The sequence below is a fragment of the Cryptomeria japonica genome, chromosome 6 (assembly GCF_030272615.1).
Source record: "Cryptomeria japonica chromosome 6, Sugi_1.0, whole genome shotgun sequence".
Classification (NCBI taxonomy): Eukaryota; Viridiplantae; Streptophyta; class Pinopsida; order Cupressales; family Cupressaceae; genus Cryptomeria; species Cryptomeria japonica.
Window position 1 is genome coordinate 675,857,566 of NC_081410.1, and position 22,768 is coordinate 675,880,333.

Consider the following 22,768-nt stretch of genomic DNA (forward strand, 5'->3'; position numbering starts at 1 on the left):
ATAAGGATAATTGATTATAATAGAAACAATAACAATGAGTGAGTACAAGTCTATTTTCCATAGGACATCATACATAGTAAATAGTTATAATCAAACAATGATTGTGCATGATTTAATATCTTTCTCTAGTCATACTAATTCAATAAATACACATTTTCATATTTCAGTATGAAGAAAAATGGATTTCTCTACATCATTGTTTTTCCATTTCTCATTTCATATTTCTTAATAATTAAAAATTAGATCAATTAGAAAATCAAATCGTCCTTCGAAATAAATTAAAATAAAATTCCAAAGAATTTACAAGTATCATAAAATATTATTTCATTAATGCTATGAGGTTTCCACAATCCATGTTGTATTCTTTTGAATTTTTCTGGATTCGATTGTGTGTGTATTTTTTTCCTCAACGTTTCGATTCTTTTTCATCCTGATGATGAATCACGGAATTTGATTCAAAACACTGAGGAAAAAAATACACACACAATTGAATCCAGAAAAATTCAAAAGAATATTATTTCATTATTAACAATTAAGATATTACAATTTTCGAAAAAGATAACTTTCAAAAATTAATTATAACTATTATCTTTAGTAACTACTTATTATACATGTTTTATAATAGCAAGTTCCTTGAAAACATTAATAATTAGATAACTTACTAAAATTTCTAGTAAACACAATCATCATCGATGAGCGCTTGCAAGCACCTCTCATATTTTTCCATGTTACCTTCTGATTTGCCTTCCAATATCTGGACAACTTGAGCCATGTTTGGTCTCCCATTCTCATCCTCTTGAATACACAGAATGCTTACCACAACTGCTCTTATCACCTCTTCAACATCCACCCTGTCTGTAATCCTTTCATCCACAATGCCGATGGTGTTTCCCTTGAGAATTTGAGTTGCTGCCCATGTCGGAAAGTAGCGCTGAGATTCTTGCATGCTCAAATCACTATTTCGTCGGCCTGAGATTATTTCGAGGAGGGTCATGCCGAAGCTGTATACATCCACCTTCACTGTTATTGGCACACCGGTCAGCCACTCGGGAGCCAAATATCCTATCGTTCCTCTTGTTGTTGTCAGCACTCTGCTGAAATCTCTGCCAACAAGCTTTGCCAGTCCGAAATCAGCCACTTTTGCAGAGAAATCTGCGTCTAGAAGAATATTTTCTGGTTTGATATCGCAATGGATGATGCGATCTCTGCATTCTTCATGGAGATAAAGTAATCCCCCTGCAGTGCCCAAAGCGATTCCATATCTGCTATTCCAATCCAGCACCTTGTCTTCTTCTTTGGATTTGCTGGACAAGAAAGAGTTGAGAGACCCATTTTCCATGTACTCATAAACAAGCATTCTTGCAGACCCTTCCACGCAGAATCCACGGAGCCTCACCAAATTCACATGATGTATGTTTCCAATGGTGCTTATTTCCGCACGGAATTGCTTTTCTGCTTGTGCGGAACCCTCTAATTTTTTCACGGCTACAAGGGTTTTGTCTGGCAGAGTTGCTTTGAAGACAGAGCCAAATGCCCCCTTTCCCAACTTATGGGCGAAATTTTTGGTCGCAACTTTGAGCTCTTTGTAGGTGAATGTTCTAAGCGATGTTGATGCGTCGTCCTTCACAAATTTCTCAAGCATTCTTCGGCGCCTGCGGTGAATAAAGCATGCTCCAATGAACAGTCTACTCAAAACAGCTGCGCCCAGAGGAATTGAAATGGAGAGTGCAACTGCTCTGCTGCTGCTTCTTCCCGCGTGGGCTGACAACTGTGACACGTCACAAGCAGCCAATCGAATGAACAAGAGCTGGCCGTCAGAAGGGGCCTTAGTCCGGATGCTTAAAAGATCGCCAAACCACAATTTACAAGTTATATGAGAATTTGAATCAGTAAAAGCAAAAGCCGTGCAGGAGCAATTGTTGAGACAAGCAGTCTTGCATCCTCGTAGAGTCGAGTCTGACATAATTTGAAAAGGCTCTTTATCAGATAGAGACTTATCAGTAACTTGGAGGAAACCATCCGTGGTGCCATTGCCATTGATGGCAACGCAGTTTAATGGAGTACGCCGAACACAACCGCTAGACCACCATTCCTGAGAACTCCAGGCAGCAGCGTTTCTTGGGTGGAAGCCTTCCATACATCTGCATGACTCAATGTTTTCTTGGGTGAAACATACTCCGTACGGCCCGCATACACCATACACGCCACGGCTTGATTGGGGTTGATACCAAACCGGGCTCCAGCTATTATTATCAGTACTAGTGTAGATTAATAGCTTGCCGGCCGTTCCATTTGAGAACATGTCTCACCATCATCGTACTAGCCAGAAGTTGGGGTCCAAGCTTATATGTGTAGTACATTCTTGTGGGAGAAAACACCACGAATTCCAGCTTCAAACCGGAATAATATAGAATCCCTGGCAAATTGGTAAAGTAGCTACCAGTCCATTCTCCCGTACTGTAATATGGAACACCATTTTTGTACTGCAGTTGAAGGTCAGTTTTTCCTGGAGATGGATTCATTTGTTGAAAGAAGGGCCCAGGCGCTGGATCCACCGAACTTTTCCATGATTTTAGTTTCAAGCCCTTCCAAAACTTCATCGTAGGCAAACGTGTATCTGTGGGATCTCCAAAGCTCTCCCATACAATCTCAGAAGTGTTTTGGGCGCCAAAAAGAACAAAATTACCAGTGTCGAGTATGGAAGCCCTGGATCCCTTTGTATGCTGGGTATTATTACTCGACCAAATGACTTTTCCTTGCGAATCAGAGACAGTGAGATAACCAGTTGAAGAGAGCGTAAAAACGCCGGGCATGTCTCTGATGGGAGTCTCTCTGTTAGCCACCCAAATGATAGTCTTCTCAGAGATGTAGGCATACCAAATGCCAACATACCAGTTGTTGGTTCTGTTGGGACTAAAAAATCCCAATTCAAAAGTGCCATTCTTTGAAATGATGGTCTGCTTTTCCCTCAGGGAAGCCCCCAACGAAAGGGTGTCTCCAGCACCATCAAATAAATGACAACTGCACTGGAGAATAAGCAAAGTAAGAGCTAGAATGAAACGTTTCAAGCAGTTGAATGCTAAACGATCCATTTTCTTTCGGCTATTATTTCTCTATCTTAACTACAGACGCCTTGCAGACGCCTTGCAGTGGAAGAAATGTCTATCTGGCTAACTCTAAGATATTAACTTGGACCCCAACTTCTGGCTAGTACGAATCACATTTATCAGAATCCCATTTTATTGACTTGAACAATTACCCATGTTTTGAACAGGGAAGTTCTCTCAGGCTTAAAAAGTAGGCTGGCTTTTCTTTTCAGTTGTCGGTTTTAATAGACATGCATTGAACCGAAATTAAATAGGATTCTGATATCAATTCAAGGGCAAAACTGATTAAAACTTGACGATATGTTAAATTAACTCTCATCTATATTATTATCGATCACATTTAATCCCGTCCAAAATTTCCAAACGACATTCGTTGAATTGAAAAAGTAGCCATTTTGAATAAATGATTTCCAAATGTGAAAGTGCCTTAAACACTACTTTGATAAATCTCCACAAAGATTCTTTCAACAAAGACTCCACTTGTCGCATACACACAGTCCATGACTATCGGGCTCATCTTCACCCACGCCATGTGTGATTTCTGCTGCTTCTTCACGTCATTATAAACTTGTTGCATCACCAAAAAAAGATAGTAAAAACGGGCATATTATCAAAGAAGTGGGAAAATGATGTCATTTATCCGAGTGGCAGCGTCACACAAGGGTGAAATTGGTTCAAGCCAAATAAACAGTCGAAAAGGTCAGATACATATGTGGTCACTGCATTTTAATTGGAAGAACTGTAAGCATCATTCGCTCACAATGACCTCACTCGAACATGAATATCCTCAAGTTGACAGATGATTATAGGCAAGTTGATTCTTAGCTAGAGTTTCAGAGTCAACAGTGAATTTGGAACATGAATATCCGCAAGTTGACATATGATTATATGCAATTTGATTCTTAGCTAGAGTTTCAGAGTCAACAGTGAATTTGGACCTTTTGTTTTTTAATGACGGATCATTGTGTATTTCCAATTAAAAAAATACAGTTTAATCTTAAATACTGCTTAAATACTGCATAATACTGCATGGGCTGTGGAAAGCTAATACCATCTATTGATTCTCGACTCTCAAATGTATTTAACCCATTCTTCCCACCTCTCTATTGAAGTCACTCCGATCCCCAACTATTTTAGATATAGACGATCCCCATTCTATTCAATTAAGGGAAGGGGGATCAAGCCCTATTTGTATTCATCATCAAGCTCTTGGTGTTGGGATACTTTAGAGTAAGTTTCAAAGTAATTTAATTTAATTTTGGAATTGATTGTCCTTCAAACTTAGAGGATTCCAAATTGTTAAGGTGGCATTTATTTAGACATCAAGATGTATATCTGATCATATTTATTAATTAATTGAAAACAAAACATATATTGTATTTTAATGTTTAATTGATTTATAATATGATCAAGGGTGCACTTTGATGTCTAGATAGAGATTACAGAAAAAAGGTTAAGGGAGGCTTTGCTACTTGAAATAGTCTTTAACCTTCACTTAAGGTATCAAATAATTCTTAATATTTATTGAGAATTCATCTATTCAAATACAAATTTTATTGCTATGGATTTATATTAGGTGTGAATCATGAGTGATTTTAATATAGGTTATGTTTTATTTATAAATATAGAATCTTGTATAAATATGAAATGAAATTGAAAAGAACAACATTTTATATGTAAATATTAAATTGTACAATTTTTTTTTGTATGCCTATCTAACATCTCTTATTTTCTATGGTAAGAATGATAAGTTTTAATATAACATTAATATGGATATTTTTTAATTTGTAATTATTAAAACATTAGAATGTTAGATAGATCTCATTTCTTGGAAGGTTGGTTCTTCTAACTTCAAAATTTTAGGCTATCCCTATTTACTTCTCCCTACTTCTAGTTCCTAAAATTATTATAGGTCAAATCAATTCTATAATGAGGGATTTTATACAAAAAGGACCTTGTGATTATTTCAAATTCCCTTTTGTAAGCAAGATTAAAATATACGATACTAGAAAAGAAGTTTTTAAAAAATTAAATATGTTAGGTCTTTTAATGAAGTGCCATTGGCCAAGTTTTGGTAAAGATTTATCAAGGAATATTTTGACCATTCTAATTTAATTTATCAAAGTATATTTAATAAATATGTGGGGAATAAACTCTATTTCGAGCTTTCTAATTTCACAACTATTATTTAAATAAAAAAAAACCCAATAAATGAATACAGAACATATTGCAAAATGAAAATCAATTATACAATTATTCTTGAGACGTAAGAGTTAAAAAGGATATTTTATTGATGGTGTTGCAAAACATTCATATTTTCCCTCTAGCATGAGTGAAGTGTTTACAAGAAACCTCATTTTTTTCAAGGCAACTTTAATCTTTAATGGCATCTTCATAGTGCTATATGTTTGAAAATAAAGTAATTTTCTACATTATTGGCCAACATATATTGTATGTCATCAATCTAGAAGGCCTCTGTATTTTTGGTTCATTTATATTATAAAAGGTAAAATATTGTGATGTAATCATGAATGCATTTACCCCCATGTTTATATTATATTTATATCTAAGTATCTCAAAAGTAAGTTAGATGGATAAAATAAAGAGGATTTATCTTGCAATGGACTAGGAGGGGAAGAAATGTTATAAATTAGATGGCAATTGGTGAATTTTTTTTAAGAATATCAAAATCTATAGAGGCTATATTGCAACCTAAAGATTTATGAGGACGAACTTGAAATGTGAGGAATTTTTGTTCTATTTTAAATCATTTGGAGAAGTTGATTGATGTTAGGATTGGAAAAAAGGAACCAAGGGAAGAGTAGATGTATCTAAATTCAAAGGTGATTTAAAGCTATATTCATTTATAAATTGTTCAAGACTAAGAGTGATATTCTTAGGTAGAGGATAGAGGAAGATTACTCAAATTATGGAGTTTCTAGTTTAGTTTGGACTAGTAGTTGTGTATTTGCTTCTATGTTTTAGACTTTCTTCCTAAGGTTTCATTCTATTAAATAAATGTAATGAGTTTAAGAATATACAATAATTGCCTTTAAATGAAAGATATTTGAAATCCAAAATAACTAAACAAGAAATAAAGAATTGTGTTCATGCAATTTAAAATAAAAAAGGAAGAATTGTGTCCATCTATTAGATGGTCTAGTTGAAGTGTTAGGTAGTGTAGCGGGTGCATGAGCTTCTTCTCTGAAAAATAATGTTTTGGGTTTGTTATAACCCTCTATTCTTGACCATGGATATAGATAAAACAATAGTTTAATTAACTTTGAGCTTAAATATATTGTTTCAAATAACTAGGCAGTTAAAGGGGGTTGTTTTAATGGAGTGTTTGAGTGAACCTCTTGAATATTAAAAAATGAGGCAGTGACATTCACTAGAAGGTTTTGGTGGAGGGACTTTTGTTCAAATAGGGGGGTTCTAATGAAGGGCCCCTAGTCCATGCAAAGGTTCTAAAGTGCCTTCACTTGAATAGGTGGTTGCAAAATGTTCTTTTTGAAGCTCAATTTTTGGTTTGTGGGTGAAATTGTAATCCACTATTGTAATGGAAGGTAATGCATCTCAAGGAGAAGTAGGTATGATATCATTCTTAAACCAAGTTATCTCATTGAGGGAAGGAATTTTAGGAGAAGGATAAAAACTCAATTCTTTTGAATTTTGGTTTGTAACATCAATATCGAGGGCTTGCAGTTGGTTTGATAGTGATATGTTGAATATTTTTCATTTTATTAAGTTTTGAAGTTCGACTAGTCATAATTCAGACATAGGTTTAAGTTTGAACACATAACTTGTTTTATATATATCAAAATTCAATTTTATTTTTTTGTTAGAAAGAAGACATCAATACTTGAGGCATAGATATTTTTTAGAATTTTTTTGAATTAGTTTCCTATTTTTCCTAATGCGTTGAATAGAGAAGTTCATGTTCAGTGAAAAACCAATATTCCATAAAATTAAACAAACAAGAACATAATAAATTCACAATGTAATAAAATTAAACTTGTTGGAAAGCTTGCTCCAATTACTACCATCTAATATTTTTGGGTTATCAAGATTATTTCATTTGTGCCTTGAACCAAAGGTTCGAAGTAAAAAATTCCTTAGAACTCTGAATTTTTTTGGGAGAAACCTCTAATAAGAGGGTTCAAATGAACACGGGTTCGAGCGAAGGTGGGTCCGCTCAAACCATAATGGGTTCAAGTGGACCCCCCTTCACTCGAACCCACATGCTGAATTATAACGCGCACATTTACATAACGAGCAGGTTCGAAAGAACCTGACTTTTCTAACTGTCGACGTTCATTCGAACCCTGGCCAACTAAAAAAAAAAAAATTTGTACATTTAAGTAGTCATATAAATATACATAATTTTTTTCATTATTTAGCACACAATGATTAAAATAATTCACATTTTTGGATGAAAGAAGACATTTGAAAATTATTTTGAGGGCAATAATTTCAAGATATTTGAAGGTTTTTTTAAAAAGATGGGGAACAAGAAGAGAAGGCAAAATAAGACTTCAAGGAATTATTCTCCCAAAATAGAACACAGATATCGAGAATAAAGAAGACAAAGATATCATGATGCAAGTATGAATTTTTTTTTTCTATTTGATTTTATATGTATTACGTACCAAAAATAGTGTTTATTTGTTAGTATTAATTAGTTAAATATTTTTTATCTAATATTTTTAATGAAAATTAATTTTAAAAATATTAATTTAATCAATTTAATCTATATAATAATTCTATCTTAATTAATTCTAAATGATGTTATTTTTATTAAATTAATTGGAAATAGTAGGATTAAAAATAATCTCGTTTTAATTGGAAAGCATAATTAATTTGAAATAATATGTGTATTTGCAAATTTCAAATTCCATTAACTTGCTTGTTGTGTAACTGACTTTTTCTCCTATATAATTAAGTCCATTTATAATAGATCATGGTTTTAATTTAAAATTTAGAACCTATTATGACTTAATAGGTCTTATTGTGACTTAATAACATGATCACTTATGAAATTTAAATATTTCACATTATATACTTGAGTCTGGGCCTGAAGAGGTCTATATTTATGATATATTAGGGCCTATTATGTACATGTGATAAATTAATGACCTATTATTGCATAATTTTGGTCCTAATATCACATACATAATAGGTCCTACTATTTGCATAATATCTAGGTCTTAAGGGTAGTCAAGTATAATGTAAAATGTTTTTGCATATGTGGTCTTGTATTAAGTCATAAAATTAATAAGACCTATTATGTCATAACTTAGGTTCTAACTTACATCATATTTAAGACATGTACTTAATTTCATGTGATAGGTCCTTTAATATCACATAATATATATGTCTTAAGGGGAGTCAAGTATATTAATGTGAAATGTTTTTGCATACGTGGTCATATTAATTAATAATAAGGCCTATTGTGTGATATTAGGAAGTTTATTACATTGATTATAGGTCTTAAATGTGACATAAATTTAGAACCTATTATGTCATAATAGGTTCTATTTATATGACTTCACGTATGCAAAAACATTTCACATTATACTCAAGAGTCCCCTTAAGACAGGTATATTATGCAGATCATATTAGGATAGGTATTACATGTGATATTAGGAGGTCTATTATGCAATAATAGGTCTTAAATACATGACATTATAGTCCACCTATTATGACATAATTTTTAAACATCTTACTAAATGTTTCGAAATTTTGGTTTCAAATTAAACTTGGAATTTCATTGCATTATAAATATTCTCTATCATCTTAAAATATATGCAGAACGGGCTTGAGAAGAAGGGAGTTCTGAAGTGGGAGTCAAGGCAAACAAACCTGTTGAAGAACACAATATAGTTGATGAACATAGGGAGGAGCTTGTCCAAGTTGAACCAATGGAGGTTGAAGGAGATGGGTCAAGCTCCTTACCTCCTACCGTTGGTATGGATGGGCATATTGTGGATCTAGCTAAATAGGTGAAGAGAAATATTTCTTATAAAAATTTAGATCATGTCTCATTTAAACAACCTTGATACTACACTAGAAAAAGCTCAATTGCTATCAATTGTACTTACTCATAAAGACTTAATAGATCCACTGAAATTGTTGGGTATAGATACAACAAGACAAAAGAGGAAAACTTCTTAGCTACAAAAATCTATTGTTGATAATGTTAAGAAAGGTTTGGTAAACATTGGTAAAAAATATCGACCAGTAGATAAGACCATTTCAAGAAGAGTGATGTTGACATCTTTAGTAAATGAAAGATTGCCTCAAAAAAGATAAATCTCTTCACTATCATCTGAGTTTGGTTTTAGTAGAAGGACAATATCAAAATATGTTAAAAGGAGAAAGAGTTTGGATGATACTACTGTTACCAAAATTTTGCACAATGCCAAATTTGGTGCCCTAATGAAGCCTTGCATTCATTTTGAAAAGGTCCAAATCATGAACCAGGAAGAAATGTATTATTTTTTCTAACTTGTTTGCTTCATGTTCACATACAGGAAAGTAAGACAGCGTGTGGGTTAAAATGTGGCTCTCATGAGAGTTGAGCTCAACATGCTATAGATCACAGAAACATCTATGCTGCATTGCAGATGAAATTGCATGGCTATTAAACCTTAAGGCCAAAAGAAACTCAGAGCAAAATGCAGTCGGCCTATGTAAAGTGGGTGCCAAAGAGGGTTTTAAAAGGCCTTAGATTTTCCAAGCAGTTTTCAGTCGGTAGGCAAAAGGACCTTTTATCCCACATTAGCTGCGCGGAGCGAGTTTATCATATTTAAATATAAGGTCACATATAAATATAGCGTCAAAGCTTATGGGTTTTTGGCAAGAAGAGGCAGCTCATGCCTTGGTGGACCCAATGCGTATGCATCTCAAGGCATCCAAATTTTGTGACTGGCTAGCGAGAAGAGACTAAAGAGCGAGCAAGTTCAGAAAAGATCAACGATGATCACAGAGATCTAACGGCTATCACAATGTCACAATGAAAAGATGCACACCGAATTATCACCGTGACTTGGTGATTGATGATGTGGCAGAACAGAGAGTACAAGATCAAGGATAGGTGGCAGACAGGTGGCGGTGCAATGGCTGGTGACATGGCACAAATGAGTGACGCCAAGCAGATCTTGGCCATGATGAGTTTCATAAAGGTTTCATCAAAATATCAGTTCCATTGACATCAAGCAAATCTTGGCCGTGATGAGTCCCAAAAAAGTTTCACCGAAGGCTCAATTTCATCGACATAATAATATCAATGAAACTATAGGTTTGATGAAACTGATAAGCGGCTTGCCGAAGGAATACTTTGGCTGAAAGAATGAGATCCGATAGAGAAGGACACATGGTGGCCCAACAGACAGGTCATTCCCAGGCGGATCTCATGAGCCAATCAGAGGGTGACACACATTGACACACGACACAAGAGAGAAGATCAGCCAGGTTTAAAGGTCGAGCAAGTTCAAGAAAGATCAACAGTAATCCAAAGGATCTAAGGGACACCGCTATACTGCTATAGAAAGAAGCTCGCCAGTTATCATAGCGACTTGGTGACTAAGCAAGTGCAAAAAAGGAAAAGGGGAGGTGAGCGGCTAAGAGGTTAAAGATTGAGTAGTTTGAGGGTAGATCAACGGTTGTCGCTATACCGCAAGATAAAAATGCTCCCTAGTTATCTCATGCGACTTGGCGACTGATGATGTGGCCATCCAGGTGGACTCAAAATGAATAAGGATGCACCACATGGTAGAGAGAAGATGAAGAACCATGGCTAGACAAAGAGTAAAGATCGAGCAAATTGATCACATCCAATGGTTAGGCGAAAGATTAGCCGGTGGTTGCTAAAGCACTAATGAAAGTTGCACACCAGGTTATCATCGTAACTTGGTGACAAGGTGGGTCTAGGTCCAGATGGAAGACAAAGTGGACCCGCGAGGAAATCAGAGGCTGAAACATGGCAAAAAATCTATAGATGAGCAGATGTCTAAGTCAACCTTGAACTTGAACTTCAAAGTGGTTCGCCGGTTAAAAGTGGTTCACCGATTCAAAGTGGATCACTATTTCTAAATGGTTCAATAGTTCAAAGTTCATTAGCATCGCTCGTTCCCGTGGGCCCAAGAAGATAAAAGCAAACAAGAAGACTAAAAGGCAAGTAGGTTCTTGACAAATCGACGGTCGTCACTATACCATAAGATAAAAATGCTCAATGGATAATCATAGCGACTTGGTGAAAAATGGTGGGCCCACCAAGAAGTAAGCGGAAAACTTAAATGCAAGTGGACATGGTTGATGCAGGCAATCCAGTGGTAGGCAATAATAAAAATTATACGGTACACTCAGAACTGGTTGTTCGAACAGTTAAAAGCTCGCCAAGCAAGGGGATGATTTCTACATGAAATATTAATGCAATTAATTATCTGAATATGAAGTGTTACATACCATTGGAAAGCTCGTGCAATAGGGAGATCATTTCCACAACCATTTTTAATAGAAGTTTTCAACATGGAGAGAAGTTGCCAAGGGATGAATAAGATTTTCTGAGTGGGATTTCTTTTAAATATAGTCACAGTTCAATTCATCATGCAGCTTTCACATGGGGATAACTATTTTTTGCATTTAGATATGCAGATTTTCTTACAAGAGGATCAGTGACAATCATTTTGAGCAGTAAAGATTATTATTTTACAGATTATGCATGAGTTTTTATGCCATTTTTTGGGCAGATCTGCCCAGGTCTTTTCTCATGTAGTGTTTTTAGGGTTTTTGAAGGGGATTCATCATGATTTCTATATATTCCTTCTCTCCTTCTTTTTTCCGTCTAGTTCTTTCATTTTTGCATACACATTTTTGCAAAAAGGCATTGTAGCTCAACAGTATTTTGAGTTTTTGTAACAACAACACTCCTTTATTTTTTCAGTAATATAGCAGCAGATTTTCCTTCTTGATACTTCTAGTATTATCTAGTGAATGAATGATTTGATAATTTCCTATGATTTTTGTCCTCTAATTTATCTCATTCAGTCAATTTGTGGTGCAAGGAGATACATGTTAGTTGCGGGTTCTAGTTTGTGTTAGTTGATTTTAATTGCTTGAAGCTATGAAAACTTATTATTTTCCTCCATACATGCATTAAATTCATCCCTTTCTAGGAAATATTTATGCATCTACATTTTCAGTTGAGTTGTGAAGCAATCAAGGTTATTTGTTGATGGTTTTGTGAGTTAAGCAGGTTGCAGATCCCAAATAAGATATTTGGTGCATCACCTTCATTATAATAAATTTTCATTACATGCAAAGCCTTCTATTCCTTTCTATCCCTTTTCTTATTAGTAGTATTTACAATAGATTCACCAAACAGGAAGCCGGTCTGATCTCCGGAGATTCACCATCACTTTGAACAACCCACAGGTTTGAAGGTGTTTCCATGTTTCACAGGATTGCTTATTTTCGAACTTAGCATCACAGGTATAATCCTCAATGACAATAGTTTTTGGCATGCTCGGTGGGACACGTTTGACCTATCACAACTCAAAGAAAATCCATTTTTGTTGTTATTTTGGTATTGACAGCAGTATTTCAACCTGTTGAGGTTATTTTTTTGAAGTACCTGGTGACTCTATTTTCTAGTTTTATGTGCTTAACAACATATGAAAAAGTATCAAACTAGACAGAGCGAGGATTTGTTTGAGCATTTTGAGCTACCACCATCGCAGAGAAGGTCAAGGACAATTAAAAAGATAGAAAAAGCAACAAATTCATCAATTGAGTTTCCAGAAAGTTCGTCAGTTGAAGTTTTTCTTGAAACTCCATATTCTAATCTTCTATCTAATTCTTCTCTTCCACCTAACAATTCTTAGCCTAATTTTTCTACCCACATAAATCCTCTTTTTGTAACTACTCCAATTCAGACATCTATTACTCCGAATCCACCAGTAAATCCTCCAGTATTTGCAATGGTTGTACCAAGAGAACATGCTTTCCTACCCTTCAATGGAGGCAGCCCTTTGAATTTGACCCTACATGATCCTATACCAGGAGCATCTCTGAAGAGTCTTCCTAGTTTCAGTGGTGAAGACCACATTACACCCATAGAGCACATAAGAGATATAGCATCTCTATGTGTAGTTCACCACATAACCCAAGAGAACGTAGCACTCAGGCTACTGACATCATCATTCAAAGGAAAGGAACTACAATGGTTCAGGGGTTTGCAAATTAATTCAGTTACTGATTGGGATGATTTGGGTGACAAGCTAACAAAGCAGTTTACAGATAAATCGGATCACCTATCATTGGTTGAGCAGATGACCACTATCAAGAGAGCACCTCAAGAGAAGATGACTAATTTTAATTACCATTTTGAGAGAACCCGGAATAGAATTCCTACAATGGTAAAACCCTCTCCTAAACATGCATTTTTATATTATTTGAGAGCTTTAAATAGCGATATTGTTGTTATGATTCAATCTATGGGTGGGGTTACATTACCAATAGCTTATGATTTATCTATAAGAGCATAAAATAGCCTTATACAAGCTGGTAAAATTGCCCCTAGGCCTCCTATGCCTATTTTTCATGATATACAACCATTGATGCCTTTACAAGTACCTCCTATAGCTGCAATACCTGTTGTTCTAGCACTAGGTTTTCAAAATTATATTCAAAATAGTGTTGTAGCAGACTCATCAAAGCAACTACAGACATTACAAGAGATGTTTATAAAGAATGTTGAAGCAACTCAATAAACCCAGCAGACTATGCAAAATTTTGGTAATGAATTGGTGAACCTCAAGAAAAATTAGAACCAAAATCAAAGGTATCAAGCCCCATATCAACCTCCTTATCAACCCAATAGGCCTAACTACCAAGTTGATGCTCAAAATCAAAAGAGGAAATACAACACTAGGAAAAACTAGCAGTATAATCAGAATACTACTAGCAATTCTAAAGAAATTGTTCCTACTTAGAACAATATGGCACAAGAGTGGTGTTTTCCTTGCCAACAACCTCATAATCAAGCATCATGCCAAAATGCAATGAATGCTCCATCACAAGCTTTGATGGTTTAGAATAACATGTCTTATTAGGATGTAGGTATAAATGAGGAACCAGAAGGTCCTGAGATGGCTATGATGAATTGGCAAGGTGAGGAATTTTGTGGAGTTAATCATCTGTAAGCACAAAATAGACCTTTTTCACCTGTTGCAAAAAATACAAGGTCAAAGAAACGTGCTATTGACATTGGACAGAAAGCTGCAAATGATCAACAACAAGCTATAAATAATGGACAATAACAAAATAAATCCAAATAGCAACTAGATAAAGGAAAACAACAAGCTTCTACAAGTCAGCAAGTTGTTAGTACACCTGCACCTATCCAGAATGTGCAAGTTTTACCAAGAGGACAACCTGTAGCACCTAAAGAACAACAGAAAGTTCAATCTCAGTTAAAACCAGCTCATCAAGAGCCTATTGTCCCAAAAGTACAACATAAGTTTAGTGGTGTTCCATTTAATATTGTTGAATCTATGGCAAAAACCAATGTTTCCATGACAATGAGAGATGCATTGCAAATTCCTGGACAAAAGAAATTGTTGAGAGACAAATTGGATAATCTTTTTGTGACTAATGAGCCTCAAAAAGATCAACCCAGAGTTGCATTAGCTAATGATATCCTAGTTAAGAATAATAAGCCAATCCAAACACCAAAGCCTCCTTCATTTTTTGTAACATTGATAATTGGCAACCATCTAGTCCACAATTGCTTGATCGACAACCTTGCAGATAAACTTGGTCTAATTTATGAGCCTGTTTCTAAAGGAGTTGTACAATTAGATGGAACCGCAGTTAAGTCAATTGGATTGGTCAAAGATCTTGGTTTGACCTTGCATACTTGTCCTAATTTTGTAATACCTCAGGACATATACATATTTGACTTATCTCCACACTTTTCTATTTGCATATCTAGATATTTTACAGAAAAATTAGGAGGATACCTTACTGCTGATTGATCACACTTGTTTTTTAGAACCCGATATGGTACTAATGTTACCATTAAGTCAGAACCCCAAGCTAGTTTCCACTTAGAACCATATACCCCAAGTCCTATAAATGCAGATCTTGCCATTAAAGACCATGAGGAGTTACCACCTATCCAAGATCCAGATACACCTGTTCAAGGCATACCTGATGTGAATTTGGATGAGTGGGCAGCCCAGAATACTGCAGAAGATCCTTTCATCAACATGGATGAAATAGGTCTTGGTGTTTATATGATTCATGAGGAGGATTATGTTATTCCTAAGCTTGAAAAAGAGGATATTCCGCTTGATGAGAAATCAGAACAGTAGCAAAATTAGGTTTGGTAGCTTTATTTTGATGGTACAAGAGGTAAGAATGGTTCCAGAGGTGGTGTTATGTTAGTTTCACCCAAAGGTATGAGATACTACATTGCTTTTAGATTTTATTTTAGCTATATAAACAATACAAATGGGTATGAATCATTAGCACATGACTTAGAATGGGCTAGGCAGAAAAAAGTTAAATGTTTACAAGTTTTTGGTGATAATGAACTAGTTGTGAACCAAGAAAGGAATATCCATGTCACCAAGAACGATGTTTTGAAAATGTACAAACATAGAACTTAGGATTTAATTGAAGATTTTGATGCATTTAATCTGTTGTCCATACCTAGAAGTCAAAATAAAGAAGCAGATAGACTTGCTACCTTGGGTGCTCAATTTCACATACTAGATGAGGTAGGAAATATTGATAGACAATAATATGTTAAAATTGCAATAAGGCCCTCGGTTCTAGATAACACTATTAATTGGTAGGTTTTTGACTTGGATGAGTAGATTATCAATTTCCTAATTGAAGAAGCTGAGTTTTTTGCTGGAAATCAGCGTAAATTCAATGATCAATATGAAAATCAGTTTCTCCAATTGAAAACTAACAAGCTACCCAAGGGTCTGGTAACCCTTGAATCTATTTTTAATACAGATGATCAGGTCAGGAAGGATAAAGGCAGCATGTTTGTGAAGGAAGAATATTATGAACCTGTTGAAATATTCAAGGACAAGCTACTAAAAATTGGCGAGGTATGTAACCCTGAAGAAAAACATGCTTTTGTAAAACTTTGTCAAAAATTCAATGACATATTTGCATGGAGATATGAAGATTTGAAAGGATTTGATCCTCATTTAGCTCAATATACCATAGAGATGGTAGATAATGCAAAACCAATAAGGTAGAAACAAAGGCCTCTTAATCCAAAATTAGAACATCTTATGAGGTCTGAGTTAAATAAGTTGATTGAAGGAAACATCATATTTCTAATCAAGCACACATCTTGGGTATCCAATCTAGTTCCCATTAGGAAAAAGAATGGTGAACTAAGATTATGTGTTGATTTTAGAGATCTAAATAGAGAATCCTTGAAAGACCATTACCCGCCGCCCTCAATGGAGCAAATTTTGCAAGTTGTATCAGGATCAGAGAGATTCTCATTACTTGATGGTTATTCAGGATATAACCAATTCTGGACAAAGAAGAAGACCAATAAAAAACAACATTTACCACTAAGTGGGGTACAATGGCTTATAATAAAATGCCATTTGGACTAGCCAATGTAGGGGCAACATTTCAACATGCAATGGATATGGCATTTCAAGGCCTGATTAATAAGTTTGTTTTGGTTTACCTAGATGATGTAACTATTTTTTTCTAAAAAGGCTAATGAACATCTTCACCATCTTAGACACGTATTTGAGAGATGCAGGGAATATCGAATTTCATTAAATCCCAAGAAGAGCATATTTTTTATTCATGAAGGCAAGCTGCTGGGAACTATTATTCCAAAGCATGGGATTTCAATAGATCTTGAGAGGATCACAACCATACTTGCATTGCCATTACCAGCACATAAGAAGGGACTCCAGAGTTTCATAGGTATGATTAAATTTATCAGAAGGTTTATTCCTAATATTGCAGCATTGATGCAGCCACTTACAACCATGCTTAAGAAAAACATTCCTTTTCAATGGACTAAGGAAGGTAAGAACAATTTTGAAGAAATTAAAGAAGCAATTGCAGCAGCCCCTACTCTCATTAATCCTTATTTTAAGAAAGATTTTATTCTATATGCTTTTGGGAGTGAAGATACTATTTCTGCAATGTTGTGTCAGCAAAATGATGAAGGCTTAGAACAGCCAGTTGCTTTCTTTAGCCACATTTTGCATGATTATGAGACTAGATACTCATTTGTAGAAAAGTATGTGTTAGCAATAATAAGAAGCCTTAAGAAATTTAGGCACATGCTCTCTAATAATAAGATTCAGCTTATGGTTGCTCATCATACAGTGAAAGCATTTTTGCTCAGCAAAGACATAAATGAGAAAAGGGCAGGTTGGATTACTAAGGCAATGGAATTTGACATATCTATCAAGATAACCAAGCTAGTTAGAGGCAAGGGTTTATGTGAACAACTTGCAGGAAGTACAGAAAATAGTAAAGAAGAGGAGAAACAAGTTGAAATGGTGCTTAATAATGAAGAACAACCTGCTGCCCCAGCTTTGCCAATCACTTGGAATCAGTAGGTTGCCCATTATTTACAAACTGGTGACTGTCCAGAAGGCTTAAACAGATCAAAATGAAGGTATTTCAGACTACAAGTCATTCCTTATGCCTTAATAGATTGTATTTTGTTTAAAACAGATTATAATGAGGTTCTATTAAGATGGATAAAGCCAGATCATATAGAAAAAGTTCTAAAAGAATTTCATGAAGGACCTGTAAGAGGTCACTCTGCAGCAAGAACAACAGCCCTGAAAATTATGAGAGTTGGTTATTATTGGCCTGAAATGTTTAAAGATGCTCACTCATGGGTAAAGAAGTGTGAAAAATGTTCATTATTTTCAGGCAAATAGAGGCTGCCAGCCTTGCCTTTGCAACCAATTGAAGTAGAGCAGCCTTTTGCAAACTGTGGGCTTGATTTTATAGGAATTATTAATCCACCTTCAAGTGCAAGTCACAAATGGATTCTTATAGCAACTGATTATTTCACAAAGTGGACAGAAGTAGTTCCATTGAAAGAAGCTAATGAGTCTTTTGTTTTGAATTTTTATCAAGACTCAGTGTCTAGGTTTGGTACCCTAGAATCAATCATTTATGATAATGCTTTAGCTTTCATTGGTATTAGAGTTTCAGATTGGTCAATTAAGCATAATATATATTTGAATACTTCATCTAATTATTACCCTCAGGGTAATGGACAAGCAGAATCAACTAACAAGAACTTGATCAACATCATCAAGAAGACCATTGCTGAGAATCAAAGAACTTGGCATGAAAAGCTCAAGTTAGCCCTTTGGGCTAACAGAATTACACCAGAGAGATCAACAGGTAACTCTCCTTATGTTTTAACTTATGGCAAAGAAGCCAAGTTACCCATTTTAGTTGAATTGCCAAGTTTGAATTATGTAAAAGAGTTTGACTTACTTGAAGAACAACCAATGTAGATTAGGCTTGCTCAGCTTATGGAGTTAGAAGAAACTCACAGGGAAGCATACAAAAAATTAGAAATTCACCATGCTCAGATGAAAAGAACCTTTGATAGAAAAGTTGTACCATGCATATTTAATCAAGGTGATCTTGTTTTCAAAGTGGGATGAGTTAAAGAACAAACTTGGTAGGCATACCAAGTTTGATGTCATGTGGGATGGTTCGTATGTTATCACAAAATGCAAACAACATAATGTTTTCCAGCTTGCTAAATTGGATGGAGAAGTGTTGCCAATGCCTGTTGATGGGGTTCACCTTAAATTATGCTATTGAGTACTAATAGTTTGCATATGTACATAGTAGAATAGTTGCAATTCTTTCTTTTCAGCAGTTATTTCTATTTTCCTTAAGTGCAGATTGCATAGTGTGTAGGCTCAGCTATATGCAGACCCTTTGTAGTTTTCTTTTCAATTTTATTTAGAATGCTGAGATGCAGTTCTAGATTTTGAGAAAGGCAAAATTGACTCAATGCCCAATGGATATGCTAGGCTACTAGATTCTACTATTTAGCAAGAAAACACCCCTAAGAGGTGGCCAAAAATGTTACCAAAATTTTGCACAATGCCAAATTTGGTGCCTTAATGAAGCCTTGCATTCATTTTGAAAAGGTCCAAATCACGAATTAGGAAGAAATGCACTAGTTTTTTTTAACTTGTTTGCTTCATGTGCAGATACAGGAAAGTAAGACAGCATGTGGGTTAAAATGTGGCTCCCAAGAGGGTTGAGCTCAGTATGCTATAGATCATAGAAACATCTATGCTCCATTGCAAATGAAATTACGTGGCTATTAAAACCTTAAGGCCAAAAGAAACTCAAAGCAAAGTGCAATCGACCTGTTTAAAGTTTTACTTGGGCACCAAAGAGGGTTTTAAAAGGCCTTAGAGTTTCCAAGCGGTTTTCAGTCACTAGACAGGAGGACCTTTTATCCCACATTGGCCATGCGGAGGGAGTTTATCATATTTAAACATAAGGTCACATATAACTATTGTGTCAAATTTTACGGGCTTTTGGCAAGAAGAGGCAGCTCATGGCCTAGTGGACCTCGTGCGCATGCATCTCAAGGTGTCCTAATTTTGTGACCGGTTGGCGGGAAGAGACTAAAGAGAGAGAAAGTTCAAGAAAGATCAACGGTGATCACATAATGGTTGTCGCAATGTCTCAATGAAAAGATGCACACTGGATTATTGTCGCGACTTGGAGACTGATGACGTGGCAGAATAGAGAGTATAAGACCAAGGATAGGTGGCAGACAGGTTGCAGTCTAGTGACTGGTGACATGGCATGGATGGGCGACATCAAGTAGATCTTGGCCGCAATGAGTCCCGTAAAGGTTTCATCGAAATCTTAGTTCCATCAATATCGAGCAGATCTTGGCCACGATGAGTCCCAAAAAAGTTTCACCGAAGGCTCAATTTCTTTGACATAATAATATCGATAAAACTAGTAAGTGGCTCACCGAAGGAATACTTTGGCCGAAAGAATGAGATCCGATAGAGCAGGAAGCATGGTGGCCTAGCAGACAAGTGGTTCCCAGGTGGATCTCATGAGCCAATCAGAGGGTGACACACGTTGACATGCAGAATAAGAGAGAAGATCAGTCGGGGTTAAAGGTCGAGCAAGTTCAGGAAAGATCAATGATAATCTAAAGGATCTAAGGGCCACCACTATACCACTATAGAAAGAATCTCACTAGTTATCATAGCGACTTGGCGACTAAGCACGTGCAAAAAAGGAAAAGGGGAGGTGAGTGGCTTAGAGGTTAAAGATCGAGTAGTTTGAGGGTAGATCAACAGCCGTCGCTATACTACAAGATAAAAATGCTCACTGGTTATCTCATGCGACTTGGCAACTGATGATGTGGCCTTCCAGGTGTCCATCCAGGTGGACTTAGAATGAATAAGGATGCGCCACATGGTAGAGAGAAGATGAAGAACTATGGGAAGAGAAAGAGTAAAGATCGAGCAAACTGATCACATCCAATGGTCAAGCAAAAGACCAGATGATGGTCGCTAAGGCAATAATGAAAGCTACACACCAGGTTATCACTACAACTTGACAACGAGGTGGGTCTAGGTCCAGATAGCAGAAAAAGTGGACCCATGAGGAAATCAGAGGCTGACACGTGGCAAAAAATCTATAGATGAGCAAATGTCTAAGTCAACCTTGAACGTGAACTTGAAAGTAGTTCACCGGTTAAAAGTGGTTCATCGGTAAAAAGTGTTTCACCGGTTCAAAGTGGTTCACCAGTTCAAAGTGGATCACCATTTCTAAATGGTTCAATAGTTCAAATTTTATTAGCATCGCTCATTCCCATGGGCCCAGGAAGACAAAAGGAAACAAGCAGACTAAAAGGCAAGTAGGTTTCTCACAGATCGACTGTTGTCGCTATACCGCAAGATAAAAATGCTCGATGGATAATCATAGCGACTTGGCGACAAACGGTGGGGCTCGCTAAGAAGTAAACAAAAAAGTTAAATGCAAGTGGCCATGGTTCATGCTGGCAATCCAGTGGCTGGAAATAATAAAAATTGCACGGTAGACTCAGAACTAGTTGTTTGAATAGTGAAAAGCCCACCAAGCAAGGGGATGACTTCTACATGAAAGATTAATGCAATTGATTATCTGAATATGCAAGTGTTACATACTATTGGAAAGCTCATGAAATAGGGGGATCATTTCCACAACTTTTTTTAACAGAATTTTTCAACACGGAGAGCAGTTGCTAAGGGATGCATAAGATTTTCTCAATGGGATTTCTTTTAAATATAGTCACAGTTCAGTTCATGATGCAACTTTAACATGGGGATAACTATTTTTCACATTTAGATATGCAGATTTTCTTATAGGAGGATCAGTGGCAGTCCTTTTGAGCAGTGAAGACTATTATTTTACAAATTATGCATGAGTTTTTATGGCATTTTTTGTGGCAGATTCACCCAAGGCTTTTCTCATGCAATGTTTTTAGGGTTTTTGAAGGGGATTCATCATGATTTCTATATATTCCTTCTATGCAGTGTTTTTAGGGTTTTTGTTGGGCATTGTAGCTCAACAGTATTTTGAATTTTTGTAACAGTAGCACTCCTTTATTTTTTCAATAATATAGCAGCAAATTTTCCTTCTTGATACTTCTAGCATTATCTACTGAATGAATGATTTGATAATTTTTTGTGATTTTTGTCCTCTAATTTATCTCATTCAATCAATTTGTGGTGCAAGGAGATACATGTTAGTTACAGGTTCTAGTTTGTGTTAGTTGATTTTAATTGCTTGAAGCCATGAAAACTTGTTGTTTTCCTTCATACATGCATTAAATTCATCCCTTTCCAGGAAATGTTTATGCATCTACATTTTTAGTTGAGTTGTGAAGCAATCAAGGTTATTTGTTGAAGGTTTTGTGAGTTAAGCAGGTTGCAGATCTCAAATAAGATATTTGGTGCATCACCTTCATTAGAATAAATTTTCATTGCATGCAAATCCTTCTATCCCTTTCTATCCCTTTTCTTATCAGTAGTATTTACAAGAGATTCACCAAACAGGAAGCCGACCTGATCTTCGAAGATTCACCCTCACTTTAAGCAACCCACAAGCTCGAAGGTGTTTCCATATTTCACAAGATTGTTTATTTTCAAACATAGCATCACGAGTGCAATCCTCAGTGACAACAACTACCTTAGAAGAGAATTGGGCAATTATGTGTAGAGCTCCTCTTTCGGATAGAATTGAAGACTTTGTTAGGAACTTTGTGACAAGTTTTTGAATCATAATACTCATCCTTCATCAAACAGTAGAGGTGTTATCAAGCAAAGGATTGGTCCTGATCGTTACGATCTCCATGTAAAACATTGGATAGACACACAAAAACTTGAATTGTATGTGTTGTTTACTAAAACAAACCCTCATATAAAGATTGGACAAACCATGTTTGAATGGTTAAGGCCATATTATGTGAGGGTAAACAAAGTTTTTGAAACGTGTTGTTGTCATTATCACATCAAATTTGATCTGTACTATCAGGTGTTTCAAAAGATTAGAGAAGATAGTGATGGTTATGAAAATGCTCCTCCTAAACGAAC

At 35.7% G+C, this 22,768-nt stretch overlaps 2 protein-coding genes across 2 annotated transcripts; both read right to left on the bottom strand.

Annotated features, from left to right (window-relative positions):
- Window positions 1-670: 670 nt before the first annotated feature.
- LOC131044313 (G-type lectin S-receptor-like serine/threonine-protein kinase At2g19130) lies at window positions 671-2,137 on the bottom strand. Its single transcript, XM_059207040.1, has one exon. It carries the CDS (start codon window positions 2,135-2,137, stop codon window positions 671-673), a length of 1,467 nt encoding a protein of 488 aa, XP_059063023.1.
- Window positions 2,138-2,258: 121 nt separating this feature from the next.
- LOC131044316 (G-type lectin S-receptor-like serine/threonine-protein kinase At4g27290) lies at window positions 2,259-3,092 on the bottom strand. The gene has a single exon (XM_057977618.2). The coding sequence runs from the start codon at window positions 3,090-3,092 to the stop codon at window positions 2,259-2,261; it is 834 nt and encodes a 277-aa protein (XP_057833601.2).
- Window positions 3,093-22,768: the final 19,676 nt, after the last annotated feature.